This window comes from Salvelinus namaycush, chromosome 3 (assembly GCF_016432855.1).
Source record: "Salvelinus namaycush isolate Seneca chromosome 3, SaNama_1.0, whole genome shotgun sequence".
Classification (NCBI taxonomy): Eukaryota; Metazoa; Chordata; class Actinopteri; order Salmoniformes; family Salmonidae; genus Salvelinus; species Salvelinus namaycush.
This window is the reverse complement of record NC_052309.1, coordinates 19,211,141-19,225,418: the sequence shown is the minus strand read 5'-3', so window position 1 is coordinate 19,225,418 and position 14,278 is coordinate 19,211,141. Positions and strand designations below refer to the sequence as shown.

Sequence of the window (14,278 nt, the reverse complement as noted above, 5' to 3'; positions counted from 1 at the left end):
CCTGATGTTATTACTAATGTGTCAACCATGCATAAAACCAGATTGTTCTTCATCAATTATGATGCAAGCCTTGTTTCAACCTATTAGCAAATACAAGGGCAAATCGTTTCCCATTATTCAACTAATGGGTCTCCAGTTGTCTATATAAAGACTATCCTTATTAGGTTTGGGAATCAAAGTAATTACACCTTGCTTTAAGGAAGCCGGTAACTCCCTTTTTTCTATTGATTCTTGGAACATAGCAAGAATGAAAGGGATCAATTTATCATTGAATGCTTTATAAAACGTGCTTATTAAACCATTTCCAGGGGACCTATTGTCCTTAAGGCTTTTAATACAGTCTCATCTCAATTTCAGATAACTCTTCACAAAAATCCCTGAAATCATTATCTATCTTAGCAATGTTCACTATATTGTCTAAGAAAATATCCGTATTGGAAGTTGACTGGGCTGATGTATCCAGATTCTGATAAAACTGGGCAACATGCTGAGAGCTTTCTTTTGGATTTTCATTGGGAGTATTATTGATCAGTAATTTACATATGGAAGTCTTTTTGTCTGCCCTTTTTTCTAAATTAAATAAATATTTTGTATTTTTCTCCCTCTTCCATCCAATTTTGTCTTTGTCTTACAAACGCTCCCCGGGCCTTTTCCTTGTAGATACAGTCTAACTGCATTTGCAATGATGATAGCTCCAGTAATTCCTGATTAGTTAGTTCAGTTTTTTTAGTATAATCCATTATTCCCTTTTATGATGTCATATTCTCTCTCTCTCTCTCTTGGCACAAGCAATTTCTTTCCCCATTAAAATAGCCAAAAGCCTTATATCAAATTTCATTAGCCCACAGTAACTTCTAAACGTATTCATAACACAGGCACAATTCCACTATTTATCAGGAATTCCTGCTACATCCTTCTTAAATACTTAATTCTCCAGAAGTCTTATTCATTTTCCAGTAACCTTTACAAACTTTTTTTTGTTTACAATCCATGCATATTTATCTTTATTGAGATCCTTTTGTGGTCTGTTAAAATCGATGGTTCAATTGAGTCTGTATCAACCTTGTCAGCCAAATCTTCAGATATCAGCCAGAAATCAATACGGAATTGTATTGATACATCTTTGGTACTCCATGTAAACATTGTCTTATCTGGGTTCTTAGATCTACAAATATCTAGAACACCTAACCGTAGACGTATATTCCTTATCTCACAAACAGAATTGCTATCCTTAGGAGGCCATCTATCTAGATTATCATGTAATACTGTATTAAAATCTCCACCCTTTTTACTTTGGCCAATGGAAATTTAGACATAATTGTACTTATTTTCCTCTCAATGTCTCTAAATAAAATAGTTACTTGACTTGTTATTGGTAGCATAAATATTTACAACAATGAATTGAATGTGGTTGACACCAATAATATAATCCATCTCATTATCTGCTTCATGACTCAATATATGACCCTTAAAGTTGCTTTTTAAAATAGCGACACCTGCAGACCGATTAGTACCAAATATCATTCCCCCATTGACACTTCCAAAACACAGTATCTGTGGAACAGGCATGAGTTTCTTGAATGAAATACAAGTCGGCACTCATACCCTTACAATACAAAAATAAAAATTTCCTTTTCAAAATATTATGGATTCCCCTGGCATTAATAGAAAAAACAGAAATGGACATTTACTATTACAGTGACTATATGAAGAATATTAAACTTGTATAGGTTCACATGAAGCGGGTTCTCACAAAGAAAAGTTCTTACTAGTTGCAAATAAAAACAGTCCTTTGCACCACGCAAGTGGTTGACCTACATTTTATATATATATATATATATATACAGTTGAAGTCGGAAGTTTACATACACCTTAGCCAAATACATTTAAACTCAGTTTTTCACAATTCCTGACATTTAATCCTAGTAAAAATTTCCTGTCTTAGGTCAGTTAGGATCACCACTTTATTTTAAGAATGTGAAATGTCAGAATAATAGTAGAGTGATTTATTTCAGCTTTTATTTCTTTCATCACATTCCCAATGGGTCAGAAGTGTGCATACACTCAATTAGTATTTGATAGAATTGCCTTTTAAAATTGTTTTACTTGGGTCAAATGTTTCAGGTAGCCTTACACAAGCTTCCCACAATAAGTTGGGTGAATTTTGGCCCATTCCTCCTGACAGAGCTGGTGTAACTGAGGCAAGTTTGTAGGCCGCCTTGCTTGCACTCGCTTTTTCAATTCTGCCCACAAATTTTAAATGGGATTGAGGTCAGGGCTTTGTGATGGCCACTCCAAAACCTTGACTGTGTTGTCCTTAAGCCATTTTGCCACAACTTTGGAAGTATGCTTGGGGTCATTGTCCATTTGCAAGGCCCATTTGTGACCAAGCTTTAACTTCTTGACTGATGTCTAGATGTTGCTTCAATATATCCACATAATTTTCCTACCTCATGATGCCATCTATTTTGTGAAGTGCACCAGTCCCTCCTGCAGCAAAGCACCCCCACAACATGATGCCGCCATCACCGTGCTTCACGGTTGGGATTGTGTTCTTCGGCTTGCAAGCCTCCCCCTTTTTCCTCCAAACATAATGATGGTCATTATGGCCAAACAGTTCTATTTTAGTTTCATCAGACCAGCGGACATTTCTCCAAAAAGTATGATCTTTGTCCCCATGTGCAGTTGCAAACCGTAGTTTGGCTTTTTTATGGCAATTTTGGAGCAGTGGCTTCCTTGTTGAGCTGCCTTTCAGGTTATGTCGATATAGAACTCGTTTTACTGTGGATATAGATACTTTTGTACCTGTTTCCTCCAGCATCTTCACAAGGTCCTTTGCTGCTGTTCTGGGATTGATTTGCACTTCTCACACATGTACGTTCATCTTTTGGAGACAGAACGCGTCTCCTTCCTGAGCGGTATGACGGCTGCGTTGTCTCATGGTGTTTATACTTGTGTACTATTGTTTGTACAGATGAACCTTCAGGCGTTTGGAAATTGCTCCCACGGATGAACCTGATTTGTGTAGGCCTACAATTTTTTCCTGAGGTCTTTGCTGATTTCTTTTGATTTTCCCATGATGTCCAGCAAAGAGGCACTGCGTTTGAAGGTAGGCCTTGAAATACATCCAATAGACTCAAATGATGTCAATTAGCCTATCAGAAGCTTCTAAAGCCATCACATCATTTTCTGGAATTTTCCAAGCTGTTTAAAGGCACAATCAACTTAGTGTATGTAAACTTCTGACCCACTGGATTTGTGATACAGTGAATTATACGTGAAATAATCTGTCTGTAAACAATTGTTGAAAAACATAGTTGTGTGATGCACAAATTAGATCTCTTAACCGACTTGCCAAAACTATAGTTTGTTAACAAGAAATGTGTGGAGTGGTATAAAAACGAGTTTTAATGTCTCCAACCTGAGTGTATGTAAACTTCCGATTTCAACTGTAGATATACATATTTCCATACAATTGCAAATAACGTTGTGCCATTGATTGGTGAAACGAATAGCCATCAAGCTAACATTAAGTGTCGGTGTGACACTTAAAAAAACTCTGCCATAAAAAAAACACTTGGCTCACACGAACAATGCTCTTCCTCAAGAAATATAAAGTTTTATCAGATGCAAATAATACTCAGTCCTGCACAACTCACTTGATAAATCCAGCAGTCAACAAGCTAGGCGTCAGCGTGAATTTCCCTTCCATTAACAAAATCCTTGGCTCCCGCAAGTAAGCACTTTTCCCCTCCTTCCTTGTTCTCTCAATCATCGGCCACAGACGATTCCGAGTTTCTTTGTCAAATGCTGTCAGATCCTCCTTGAACCTCAGCTTGTTGTTCTTTAAATAGTAATTTTCCTTTGCACTTTTCCGTGTCGGATTCCTCGCTGTCCTGGAGATGAATCTCATGATCACTGGTCTTGGTGGCTGGTTGTTTTCCCTATCTTTTAGCCTATCCAGGCGGTGCACTACATCCAGAGAACCTGCAACAACGTTTTGCCCCCTCCAGGACTATTGCCCAGCAAATGTCCTTCACTCTTGCTTTGATGTTCTTGTCAGAGTTTTCGGCTATTCCATAAATTCGACGATTCCGTCTTCGACCATACCGGTCATTCCCGTTTACCTTTGACTCCATTTCAGTGAGTTTCTGCTCCTGATTTGCAACCTGAATTTTCAATGTTGTGTTCTGCTGCTTCAGAGTTTTTACTTCCTCAGCATTGAAATCAATCGCTTTCTTCAGGTTAACGATGCTGATAGTCTTCTTTTTCACCAAATCCATGATCTTTGATTTTTGCCCTGAGGACGCGGACGATGTTGTCCTGTAGCTGGCTCAGTGATGGTTCACTTCTCAGCTTCTTTGGAAGTTGCTCCTTGGTTGGGGTATTCGGGTATGAATCACACTCACCCCCCTTTTTTACACTGCAAGCATATGAGTGAGTTTCAGCAATGTCTCTTTTCTCCTTGGAAGTTTCAACATCCATTATCCCAGCAACAGTTTGGTCATGCCCTGATTCCATGATACTAGCTATGAAGACGTTAGCTAGCTAACTTAACTAAACATGCTGAAACTTTTCGATAGCTATTTTGTTTGTTGGAAATCGTCAAATATATTTCAATGGTTTGATTAATTACAAAATTATTCAAATAGCTACATTGTATGGCTAGACAAAAAATTGCAACTGAGAGAAGCCTAAAATTGTTCCTCAGCTAGAAATGTTACACCCTCTCATGCCGGCATCTTGAGCCCCCTCAAGGAATGATTTTTAAATGGACCGCCCTTGCTCAGAAATTCGTCACTCGTTCATCCCGCGATGATTGTGTTTTCAGCCACTGGTAGCTTGTGGGTGCTTTCTATGCGCTACAGTCAATTATGATTGCATGTCTACTTATTTACTATATAATTATTAATATACACCTACTGTATGATAGCTAACTAACGTTAGTCTGCCTAGCTGGAACTTCTGAAGAGAAATGTTTTATTTCTACAATTTCCGAAAGCTAACCAAACATTACTTTTACGAGACGTATTTGTGCATTAGTAGCAACCTTTTTTACATGAGCTTTTACTAACACTTGTATGTTGTCTTCTCCATTGATGTTATTTAAAAAAATATTTAGCAGATGTTCCATTGTTGCGAATTGAATTATGGGCCATTTCAGGCCCCGGAGTGAACATAATTGTACACTCGCAAACTCTACTAAAAACGAGGGCTAAGGGGCTTACGTTGCAAACTTCCCTTGCTTGGCTAATCATTTGGACCGCCCTACAAGATGATGGGGATTCCCCCAAGGGCATAAGGCGAGGGTAAGTTGACGAGGTTGGGTCTTTTATGAGTTTCAACCACTGCCCCAGAGTCATGTGTTGTTTTCTCCAAACTATAGGACAAAATATTTTACATAAAGCAGGAGTTTGGTTTCTTCGTGTTTACATTTTAGCCCTGGAAAAAATATTGCATTACTGCCATCCCCCTACCCCTAAGAAACCATAAACACTCAGAATTCCATTTTATTAATTAACCAGCACAGTGCATCCTGTGTAGGCCTATTGGATACGATTAGAATGATTTAGAATTAATGACTGGGTCAAAATATGAGAATAACTAACGACCAGCCAGCTTGGGTCGCAACTTCAGAATCCAAAATGTATCCGATACGGGCCTGGAGGCAAGGGAAATAATGTCTGAGTTGGTGTTAGAGCTCACTTAATAGTTATTGGCAGCCCCTAACATGGAGATCGGAACGTGATGGAGTACCATTTTTAGCTGGCAATGGTATAAGTGGGACATTCCATTCTGCGCCAAAGAAGAGGCAAGTGCTGGCTGTCACCAACCAGCTTCAGTACCATGGATAGTTCTTCCAGTTTTGTGCCATCAATGGAAATGTCACTAACCTCACCAACTAGCTTGGTTAGTTCTGACTCGCTAACAGTAGTTGTTGCCTATGTAGGCCTATTGTAAATGTATTCTATCATTATATATTGAAGTTCTTGTCTCATCATTGAATCTCTGCTAGCTAGCGACATGACAATGATTTGTTTAGCATAGCAATGTTGAATGAATACAATTAGAATTAGATCAAAACATGAGGAAATAACTAGCGGGCAGCCTGCTTGGTTAGCAACTTCAGAATGCAAAAACAAATTTTACCTTAACTTCTCACTTGGTGGGCAAGTAATATGCCGCCTGCTGGAGAAGACAGATTTTGGGCCCAGTTATCTCTCTCGCTTCACCTCTTCCTCTCTGTAACAGCTAGCTAGTTTATTTTAGGCCTGCTATGTTAGGTTAGCCAGACATTAATATTAGCTAGCTACCTGTAGATAATATTTTTGATTTAGCCATCCATAGATTGCTGTCATCCACGTATCTTATAATCTAGCTAGCTACTGACAGTGGTTATGCACCTCCATCGGTGTGTTTGTTCCAGCCAGTGTTCTCTGTTTTCTCACCTTAGAAAATCTTTGTCCATGTCGATCATTCCTCTGTTTCCACACAATATGTCACTGGCACTATCTTACAAAGTAACGTTGGCCGCCTAGTCCGGTGCTTTTGTATTGGACAGAGCATGCCAGTCTAAGCTTGTGACATATGTTAGGCTAGTGTCATATGACACTCAAAGTTGCAATATGTAACTTTTTTGGGGGGCGACCTGACCAAATTCACGTAAAAATGTGTTATAGAGCTGTCGTTCTCATTGAAAGAAAATCTAAGTGGTACATCTGTTCTATGTGCACTATTTCTATGCTTTGCGTTAAGTTTCATTTTTGCATCTTACTTTTGGTTTTGTACAAAGCTTCAAACAGCTGAAAATACATTTTCCGTAACCAAAAATATTGTATTTCACAGCGGTTTCGATGGTACATGCTTGTTTTGTCACAAACTGAAATTAGGCTAACTATTTGAATTATAGCAACCAGGAAATGGTGGCGCGAATTATTATTATGATTTATTATATTTTTTATTTTTGTGGATACAGGCAGGAGTAATGTATGCAACATCAACTGCATGTGTTTTGGCAACACGCATATACTGGGAGGTTCAGTTGTAGGTCATTTGTCGCTCCAGACAAACACCTTCACATTTCTTAGGAGGACAGTAAAGGCTGATAACATTTAGACACAGCCAGGACACACACACACACTCATAAAAATGGGGTGGAGGGGCCTCCCGGGTGGCGCAGTGGTCTAGGGCACTGCATCGCAGCGCTAGCTGCGCCACCAGAGTCTCTGGGTTCGCGCCCAGGCTCTGTCGCAGCCGGCCGCGACCGGGAGGTCCGTGGGGCGACGCACAATTGGCCCAGCGTCGTGAGGGTTTGGCCGGTAGGGATATCCTTGTCTCATCACGCTCCAGCGACTCCTGTGGCGGGCCGGGCGCAGTGCGCGCTAACCAAGGGGGCCAGGTGCACGGTGTTTCCTCCGACACATTGGTGCGGCTGGCTTCCGGGTTGGAGGCGCGCTGTGTTAAGAAGCAGTGCGGCTTGGTTGGGTTGTGCTTCGGAGGACGCATGGCTTTCGACCTTCGTCTCTCCCGAGCCCGTACGGGAGTTGTAGCGATGAGACAAGATAGTAATTACTAGCGATTGGATACCACGAAAATTGGGGAGAAAGGGGGGTAAAATTTTTTAATAATAATACTTTTTTTTAAAAGGGGTGGCAATGAAACCCCTCAGGATACAAATGTTGCCATCCATAGCATTTCCCAGTTTTATTTTATTGTATATTTTAAATGCTGTTATTATCAGTCCATCTGGTATTATTAGGCTAAATCATAAATTACCTTGCACAGCCAACCTAACAAGGTCTGATTTCATGTCAATCTTTTGAATACAGATTTCAGATTGACATTGCTTTGCAGGTCTAGAGAAGGGGCAGCTGTTGACCAGCCATGGATTCTTCCCTCTCCCTCATATCCAAAAAGCATCCCCTAACATAAATTAAATCCAGCTCCTGACGCTCAATGAGTTAGTTTACTTTGACTGACAGCTTCTTCAGATGAGAAATTATGGCAAGCCTCCTAGCCTGGCATTGTAATTTGGTCCCCATAGTAAATTGGATGTTGTGCAGTTTGGACCAGAACGTTTGGGCTGGCTGTTAATGAATAGTATGTGTCTCTTGATGTACTAATGGCCTGTGTCTCTCTCTCTCCTCCCCCTCAGAACTCCACTTTCATGGACTCCCAGACAGATGAACGATCAAAGAAAACCACAGTGTTCAAGGTGAGCGAACTGTCCACGGCCAGACAGTCATTCACTGAAGTGTAATGGAAGCTTATTAGCCTAGTCCACCTCAAAGAGCACATACACTAATGGTTTATCCACACTTTTTTGTCTTCATACTTCTCTTAAAAGCGTGCTATCAATTTTGACAATCTAGCCATTGTTTACAGTGCTCGGTGAAACAGTAAGTGTACTAATGCTAGACTACAGTGTAGCCCTTAGTCAGAAAAACACTTTTCTCATAGCACAATGTCTTCTTAGCCAGCAATTTGAAAAGGCAATCCACATGTACCAAAACCATACTCAACATATAAAGCCAGTTTCCCAGACACAGATTAAGGCAAGATCTGGACTTAAGAATGCACAACAAGATTGTCAGGGAAACCGGCCCACAGAATTCTGTACACTGTTTAGCAGGATTAAGGCCCAAAGCCCATCCCTCATTTGACAAGAGAGCCATGTAGACTGAAGCTCTGGTTTATAACCTATCCTCCTCTGTGTTCAGACGATCACGAACGGTCCGATGACGGGCTCAAGGAAGCGACCATCGGAAGGGAACTATGAGAAGGAGAAGGAAGTGTGCATCCAGCTGTTTGACCAGTGGTCTGAGGCTGACCAGGTGGAGTTTGTGGAACACCTGATCTCACGCATGTGCCACTACCAACACGGCCACATCAACTCCTACCTCAAACCCATGCTCCAAAGAGACTTCATCACTGCACTGCCAGGTATGGTACACACTTGCTCTCGAGAACCCATGATGCCTTATGGGACCATGTGAACTACAATCCTGACGCTCTGTTTTAATGTTTAGAAATGTCAGTCATTGCTTTCCATACGTTTTTCGAAACGTATGGAACTTATCTTTCATATCAGTGAGAAATAATCTTTCAAATAAAAAATATACACTAACTGTAGCAGGTTTACACAGATCCATACGGCTGTGTGTACCTCCAGCTGACGAACTACACTTCTCCAGTTACGCTTACACATAGGTGTTCATGCACGCTAGATAGCTAATTAGCACAGGTTGTCGCCTCTGTCTTCCTTAAACAAGCAATATAACATGGAGATATGTCCGTGTGGGAACCCTATAAAGGTGTTTGTAGTAATTAGGGCTGACCCCCAATTAGTTGACTGGTCGATTGTTTGGTCGTTAGGCTGTTGGTCAACCGAGATTTGTTTTAGTCGAGGAGTAATATATTTAAGCAATAATGCACGAGGTGTGGTATATGGCCAATAGTGCCTGCATACAGCCCTTAGCCGTGGTATATTAGCCATATACCACAAACCTCCGAGGTGCCTTATTGCTATTATAAACTGGTTACCAACGTAATTAGAGCAGTAAAAAATAAATGTTTTGTCATACCCTTTGTATATGGTCTGATATACCACGGCTGTCAGCCAATCAGCATTCAGGGCTCGAACAACCCAGTTTATAAATAAATATATATCACACACTCCACCGGTCAAACGTTTTACAACACCTACTCAGTCAATGGTTTTTCTTTATTTGTACTATTTTCTACATTGTAGAATAATAGTGAAGACATCTCAACTATGAAGTAACACATATGGAGTCATGTAGTAACCCATAAAATTGTTAATCTAAATATATTTTATATTTGAGGTTCTTCAAACTAGCCACCCTTTCCCTTGATGACAGCTTTGCACACTTGGCATTCTCTCAACCAGCTTCACCTGGAATGCTTTTCCAACAGTCTAGAAGGAGTTCCCACATATGCTGAGCACTTGTTGGCTGCTTTTCCTTCACTCTGCGGTCCAACTCATCCCAAACCATCTCAATTGGGTTGAGGTTGGGTGATTGTGGAGGCCAGGTCATCTGATGCAGCACTCCATCACTCTCCTTCTTGGTCAAATAGCCCTTACACAGCCTGGAGGTGTGTTTTGGGTCATTATCCTGTTGAAAAACCAATGATAGTCCCACTAAGCCCAAACCAGATGGGTGGCATATCGCTGCAGAATGCTGTGGTAGCTATGCTGGTTAAGTGTGCCTTGATTTCAAAATAAATCTCTGACAGTGTCACCAGCAAAGCACCCCCACACCATAACACCTCCTACACATGCAAATACACATGCAGAGATCATCTGTTCACCCACACCGCGTCTCATAAAGACACGGCGGTTGGAACCAAAAATCTCAAATTTGGACTCCATACCAAAGGACAAATTTCCACCGGGCTAATGTCCATTGCTCGTGTTTCTTGGCCCAAGCAAGTCCTTCTTCTTATTGGTGTCATTTAGTATAGGTTTCTTTGCAGCAATTTGACCATGAAGGCCTGACAGTTGATGTTGAGATGAGTTTGTTACTTGAACTCTGAAGCATTTATTTGGGCAGCAATTTGAGGCAGTTAACTCTAATTAACTTATCCTTTGTAGCGGAGGTAAATCGGGGTCTTCCTTTCCTATGGCGGTCCTCATGAGAGCCAGTTTCATCATAGCGCTTGATGGTTTTTGCAACTACACTTGAAGAAACTTTCAAAGTTCTTGAAATGTTCCGTATTGACTGATCTTCATGTCTTAAAGTAATAATGGACTGTCGTTTCTCTTTGCTTATTTGAGCTGTTCTTGCCATAATGTCAACTTGGTCTTTTACCAAAAAGGGCTATCTTCTGTATACCACCCCTACGTTGTCATAACACAACTGATTGGCTCAAACGCATTAAGAAGGAAAGAAATTCCACAAATTTACAAGGCAAGGCACACCTGTTAATTGAAAAGCACTCCAGGTGACGACCTCATGAAGCTGGTTGAGAGAATGCCAAGACTGTGCAATGCTGTCATCAAGGCAAAGGGTGGCTATTTGAAGAATCTGAAATATAAAATATATTTGGATTTGTTTTACACTTTTTTTGGTTACTATGTGATATTTCATATTTTTTATGTCTTTGTTGTACAATGTAGGAAATAGCAAACTTGACTGGTTTTGTGTGTGTTATTATTATTTGGACTCATCTCAGTGAACTAATCCATTGCGGAGGCCTAGACATAAAGCAAATGTATTCTTGATTCGAAAATGTGGTCTGAGGCTCCATATGGAGGGTGTGATGCAATTGCTGAGGCATCCGGAGGCCAAATCGAGCTCTGTACTGCATTGCCATGCGCCTCCCAAATTTTGTGTCAATGTGGCTCTATAGCTCCACATTGACATGATTGGTTGATGGTAGGTGGGTGCGGTACGTCTTGTATGAACACGCTGTCACTTCCTTGACAACAGCTCTGCACTGCTCTGCGAAGCGCAAGAAATATGAATGCCCTGACTTCTGCTGAGGCCATATCACCGAAAATGCTGCATGGCCAATGCAGATGTCGGATTGACCATGCGCCCAGATGCACAATGCACTTCTCTCCAGAAGGGGATTTCTCTCGCCAATTTGTGCATATTCATTGTTTCATAACTTCATTGTGGGAATTGTTGGTTCATATCAATTCCCCATTACATATATTACCAGTAGTACATTTACCTTTTAATTCCTATAATTTCTCATCTACAATGTTTGTTACTTTATTTACAGTTATTTTAATGCATTCAATATTATTATTCCTGTCTTCCTGTACTCATTGACTGAGTGGACACATTGTTTGCTGAGTGCACAACCTATGCTACACTTCTGAGAAACAAGTTTTGTTTTTTAAAATTCCATTTATGGATTCTGTCAATTTAGTCATTGTCTTTTGTTTGGAGCACTCCTGTCAATGTTGAGTAAGGACGCCCACGCATAGAAGTAGGTCTATAGGCTACCTGGCCTGCGCGCACATGTAGGCATATAAATGTACCCATTTGAGGATATGTTAGCATTTCTGATTAGCTTAACGCACTATTGAACTGTGGAACCTCGCAAAGTAATATTTTCTTCACCTCAAACACCAAGCAAACAAAGTCTCTATTTTTACATCCATTGAGAAATACAATAGTTCCTCAATATATTTGAAAAATCTTTCCAGCTCTCTTTCTTTCGATAACCACTCAGCGTGAAAGGGATAAATGTGAAGCTCTGATCCAGTGGAAAAGTCATAAAATAGGCTTCTTGTCAGTTCTTGACTTGGACTGAAATATGTTCCGGTACTCCTTTTGGGTGCCTGTACTGTTTTTTTATATTTAGGTGCAGGAGCTCCACAATACTTTTGAGCTAATATTCTAAAAGAGGAACAGGAGCTCACAGTAGAACATTTGAGTTGCCGGTACTCTGCTTCGGTGAGCTCCTGTCCAAGTCAAGCACTGCGTCTTATCCCTTGCGCAAATACCCTACAGCTGCGTCTGTCCCGAGCTCACTGGTGCAGGGAACTTTGAGGGCCCAGAATATTTTATACAATGTTGCAAGCTTTGGGCCTGAACTAAGTTAATAGTTGATACAATGTTTCAAGTTTGGCTAGACATGGCCTGTCTGTAACAATGTGATTTATAGGATATTTTATTTTTCAGGATATTTTCTACCTGCAGGCTGCAATGTTTTTATTTGTTGGCTTTATGGAGGCTATTTTTACCTAGTTGGCAATATAAGTAACTTTTTAGGTTTATAGTTTATTTGGATAGAATATTGATTAATCACATGACAATGATTTTGTGAAATGAAGACGTTATTATAAATTTTAATCTGTTTCATGAAAATGTGCATATTGAAAACCATAACTGTCACGCAGATCGGTAGAAATTGTAAGACAAATTGGCATTCCACATGAGAAAGGTTACTGCACTACTGGCAACTTCAGGAGAGTAATGGAAGGATCTGTGAAAGCCAGCAGGAGAGTGAGGAGAATAGTTCAGTTAACCAGAATAAAAAAACTAAAATAAACTTATCTAGATCTCTGGTGCCCTCCTTGAGGTATCAAACCATAAGCTGAGAGCACCAGACAAACTCAGTGCATCTAGTTGATTTTCTTAAAACGCATATGGTGTGTCTATATTTGGAAAAGTACGCATTTAAAACTTCTTCTTTTTTAAAGTCTGGGACAGCCCTAATAGTAATTTAACTGTTTGTTTTTAGAACATTTATTTCTTGCTGATATGGAAGATGCATTCCTTATGTTTCCAAAACCTTATCGTGCATGATGCGTGTTAACCTTCAGACCCTTAACAGAAAAAACAGCTAGAAGATACCTTCGTGAATAAAGATAGTTTGAATGGGCTTGGTACACACTGCAGTTTTGATATTGCGTTGTTAGCATTACCATATTATAGCTAGGGCTGTTAAACGATTCAAATAATTGAGTTAATCCCATGGTTTTCTGTAGTCAACTACGATTAATCATATGTTTTATTGTTCAAATCTGACCTTAATTTAACTAGGCAAGTCAGTTGTTTAAGAACAAATTCTTATTTTCAATGACGGCCTAGGAACAGTGCCTTGTTCAGCGGCAGAACGACAGATTTGTACCTTGTCAGCTCGGGGATTTGAACTTGAAACCTTTCGGTTACTAGCCCAACGCTCTAACCACTAGGCTACCCTGCCGCCCCAGATTATTAACGATGTTTCAATTTTAAATCACATCATGTTGGTTTGTAGATATTACCTATTTGGATTATAAGGGAAGAAAACAGAAAATAAACTCTTCTAAGACAGTAGATCAGCCAGGTTGATGAAAAATATCATACCACTATTAGATCTAGTCTTGGCTACTTCTCATCCATGTTTTTCAACATGAACTAGTCAAGCTGCTGCCGGCTACTAGTATTGGGACAAGTTGCTTAACTTGACCTGAGAACTACAACACAAACTGTAGCTAAATGGAATGTTAAGTTCTGATTATTTATTTTTTTAATCATGTGAATAATAGAGTTGAATCTCTAGAGGCATTCAGCCATGGTATTCTAACCATTTTCGTTTGGTTGGGTAGCTAGCTAACATTAGCATAACTAACTAGTTACTTCTGTGCAAATGAAATTTTTCCTGTTATCTAAAGAAATGCTTGTGAATGTGTTTTATGGTTGAACTTTCTGTAAGTTTTCCTTCAAATGTGTTATTCAAAGCTGCGCACATAGTGGATGTTTTAGCACCACAAGAGACTGTAGCTACTGCCAAAGAAGAGGACAGAGTGCATTGT

The 14,278-nt window shown here is 40.0% G+C and overlaps 1 protein-coding gene across 1 annotated transcript in view; it reads left to right on the top strand.

Annotated features, from left to right (window-relative positions):
* LOC120045059 (F-box/WD repeat-containing protein 11-like) overlaps positions 1–14,278 on the top strand; it is a 30,214-nt gene that overhangs the window by 3,534 nt on the left and 12,402 nt on the right. The window contains exons 2-3 of the mRNA XM_038989898.1: positions 8,156–8,215; positions 8,721–8,943. Of these exons, the coding sequence (XP_038845826.1) occupies positions 8,156–8,215; positions 8,721–8,943 (283 nt within the window). The remainder of the gene's footprint in view (positions 1–8,155; positions 8,216–8,720; positions 8,944–14,278) is intronic.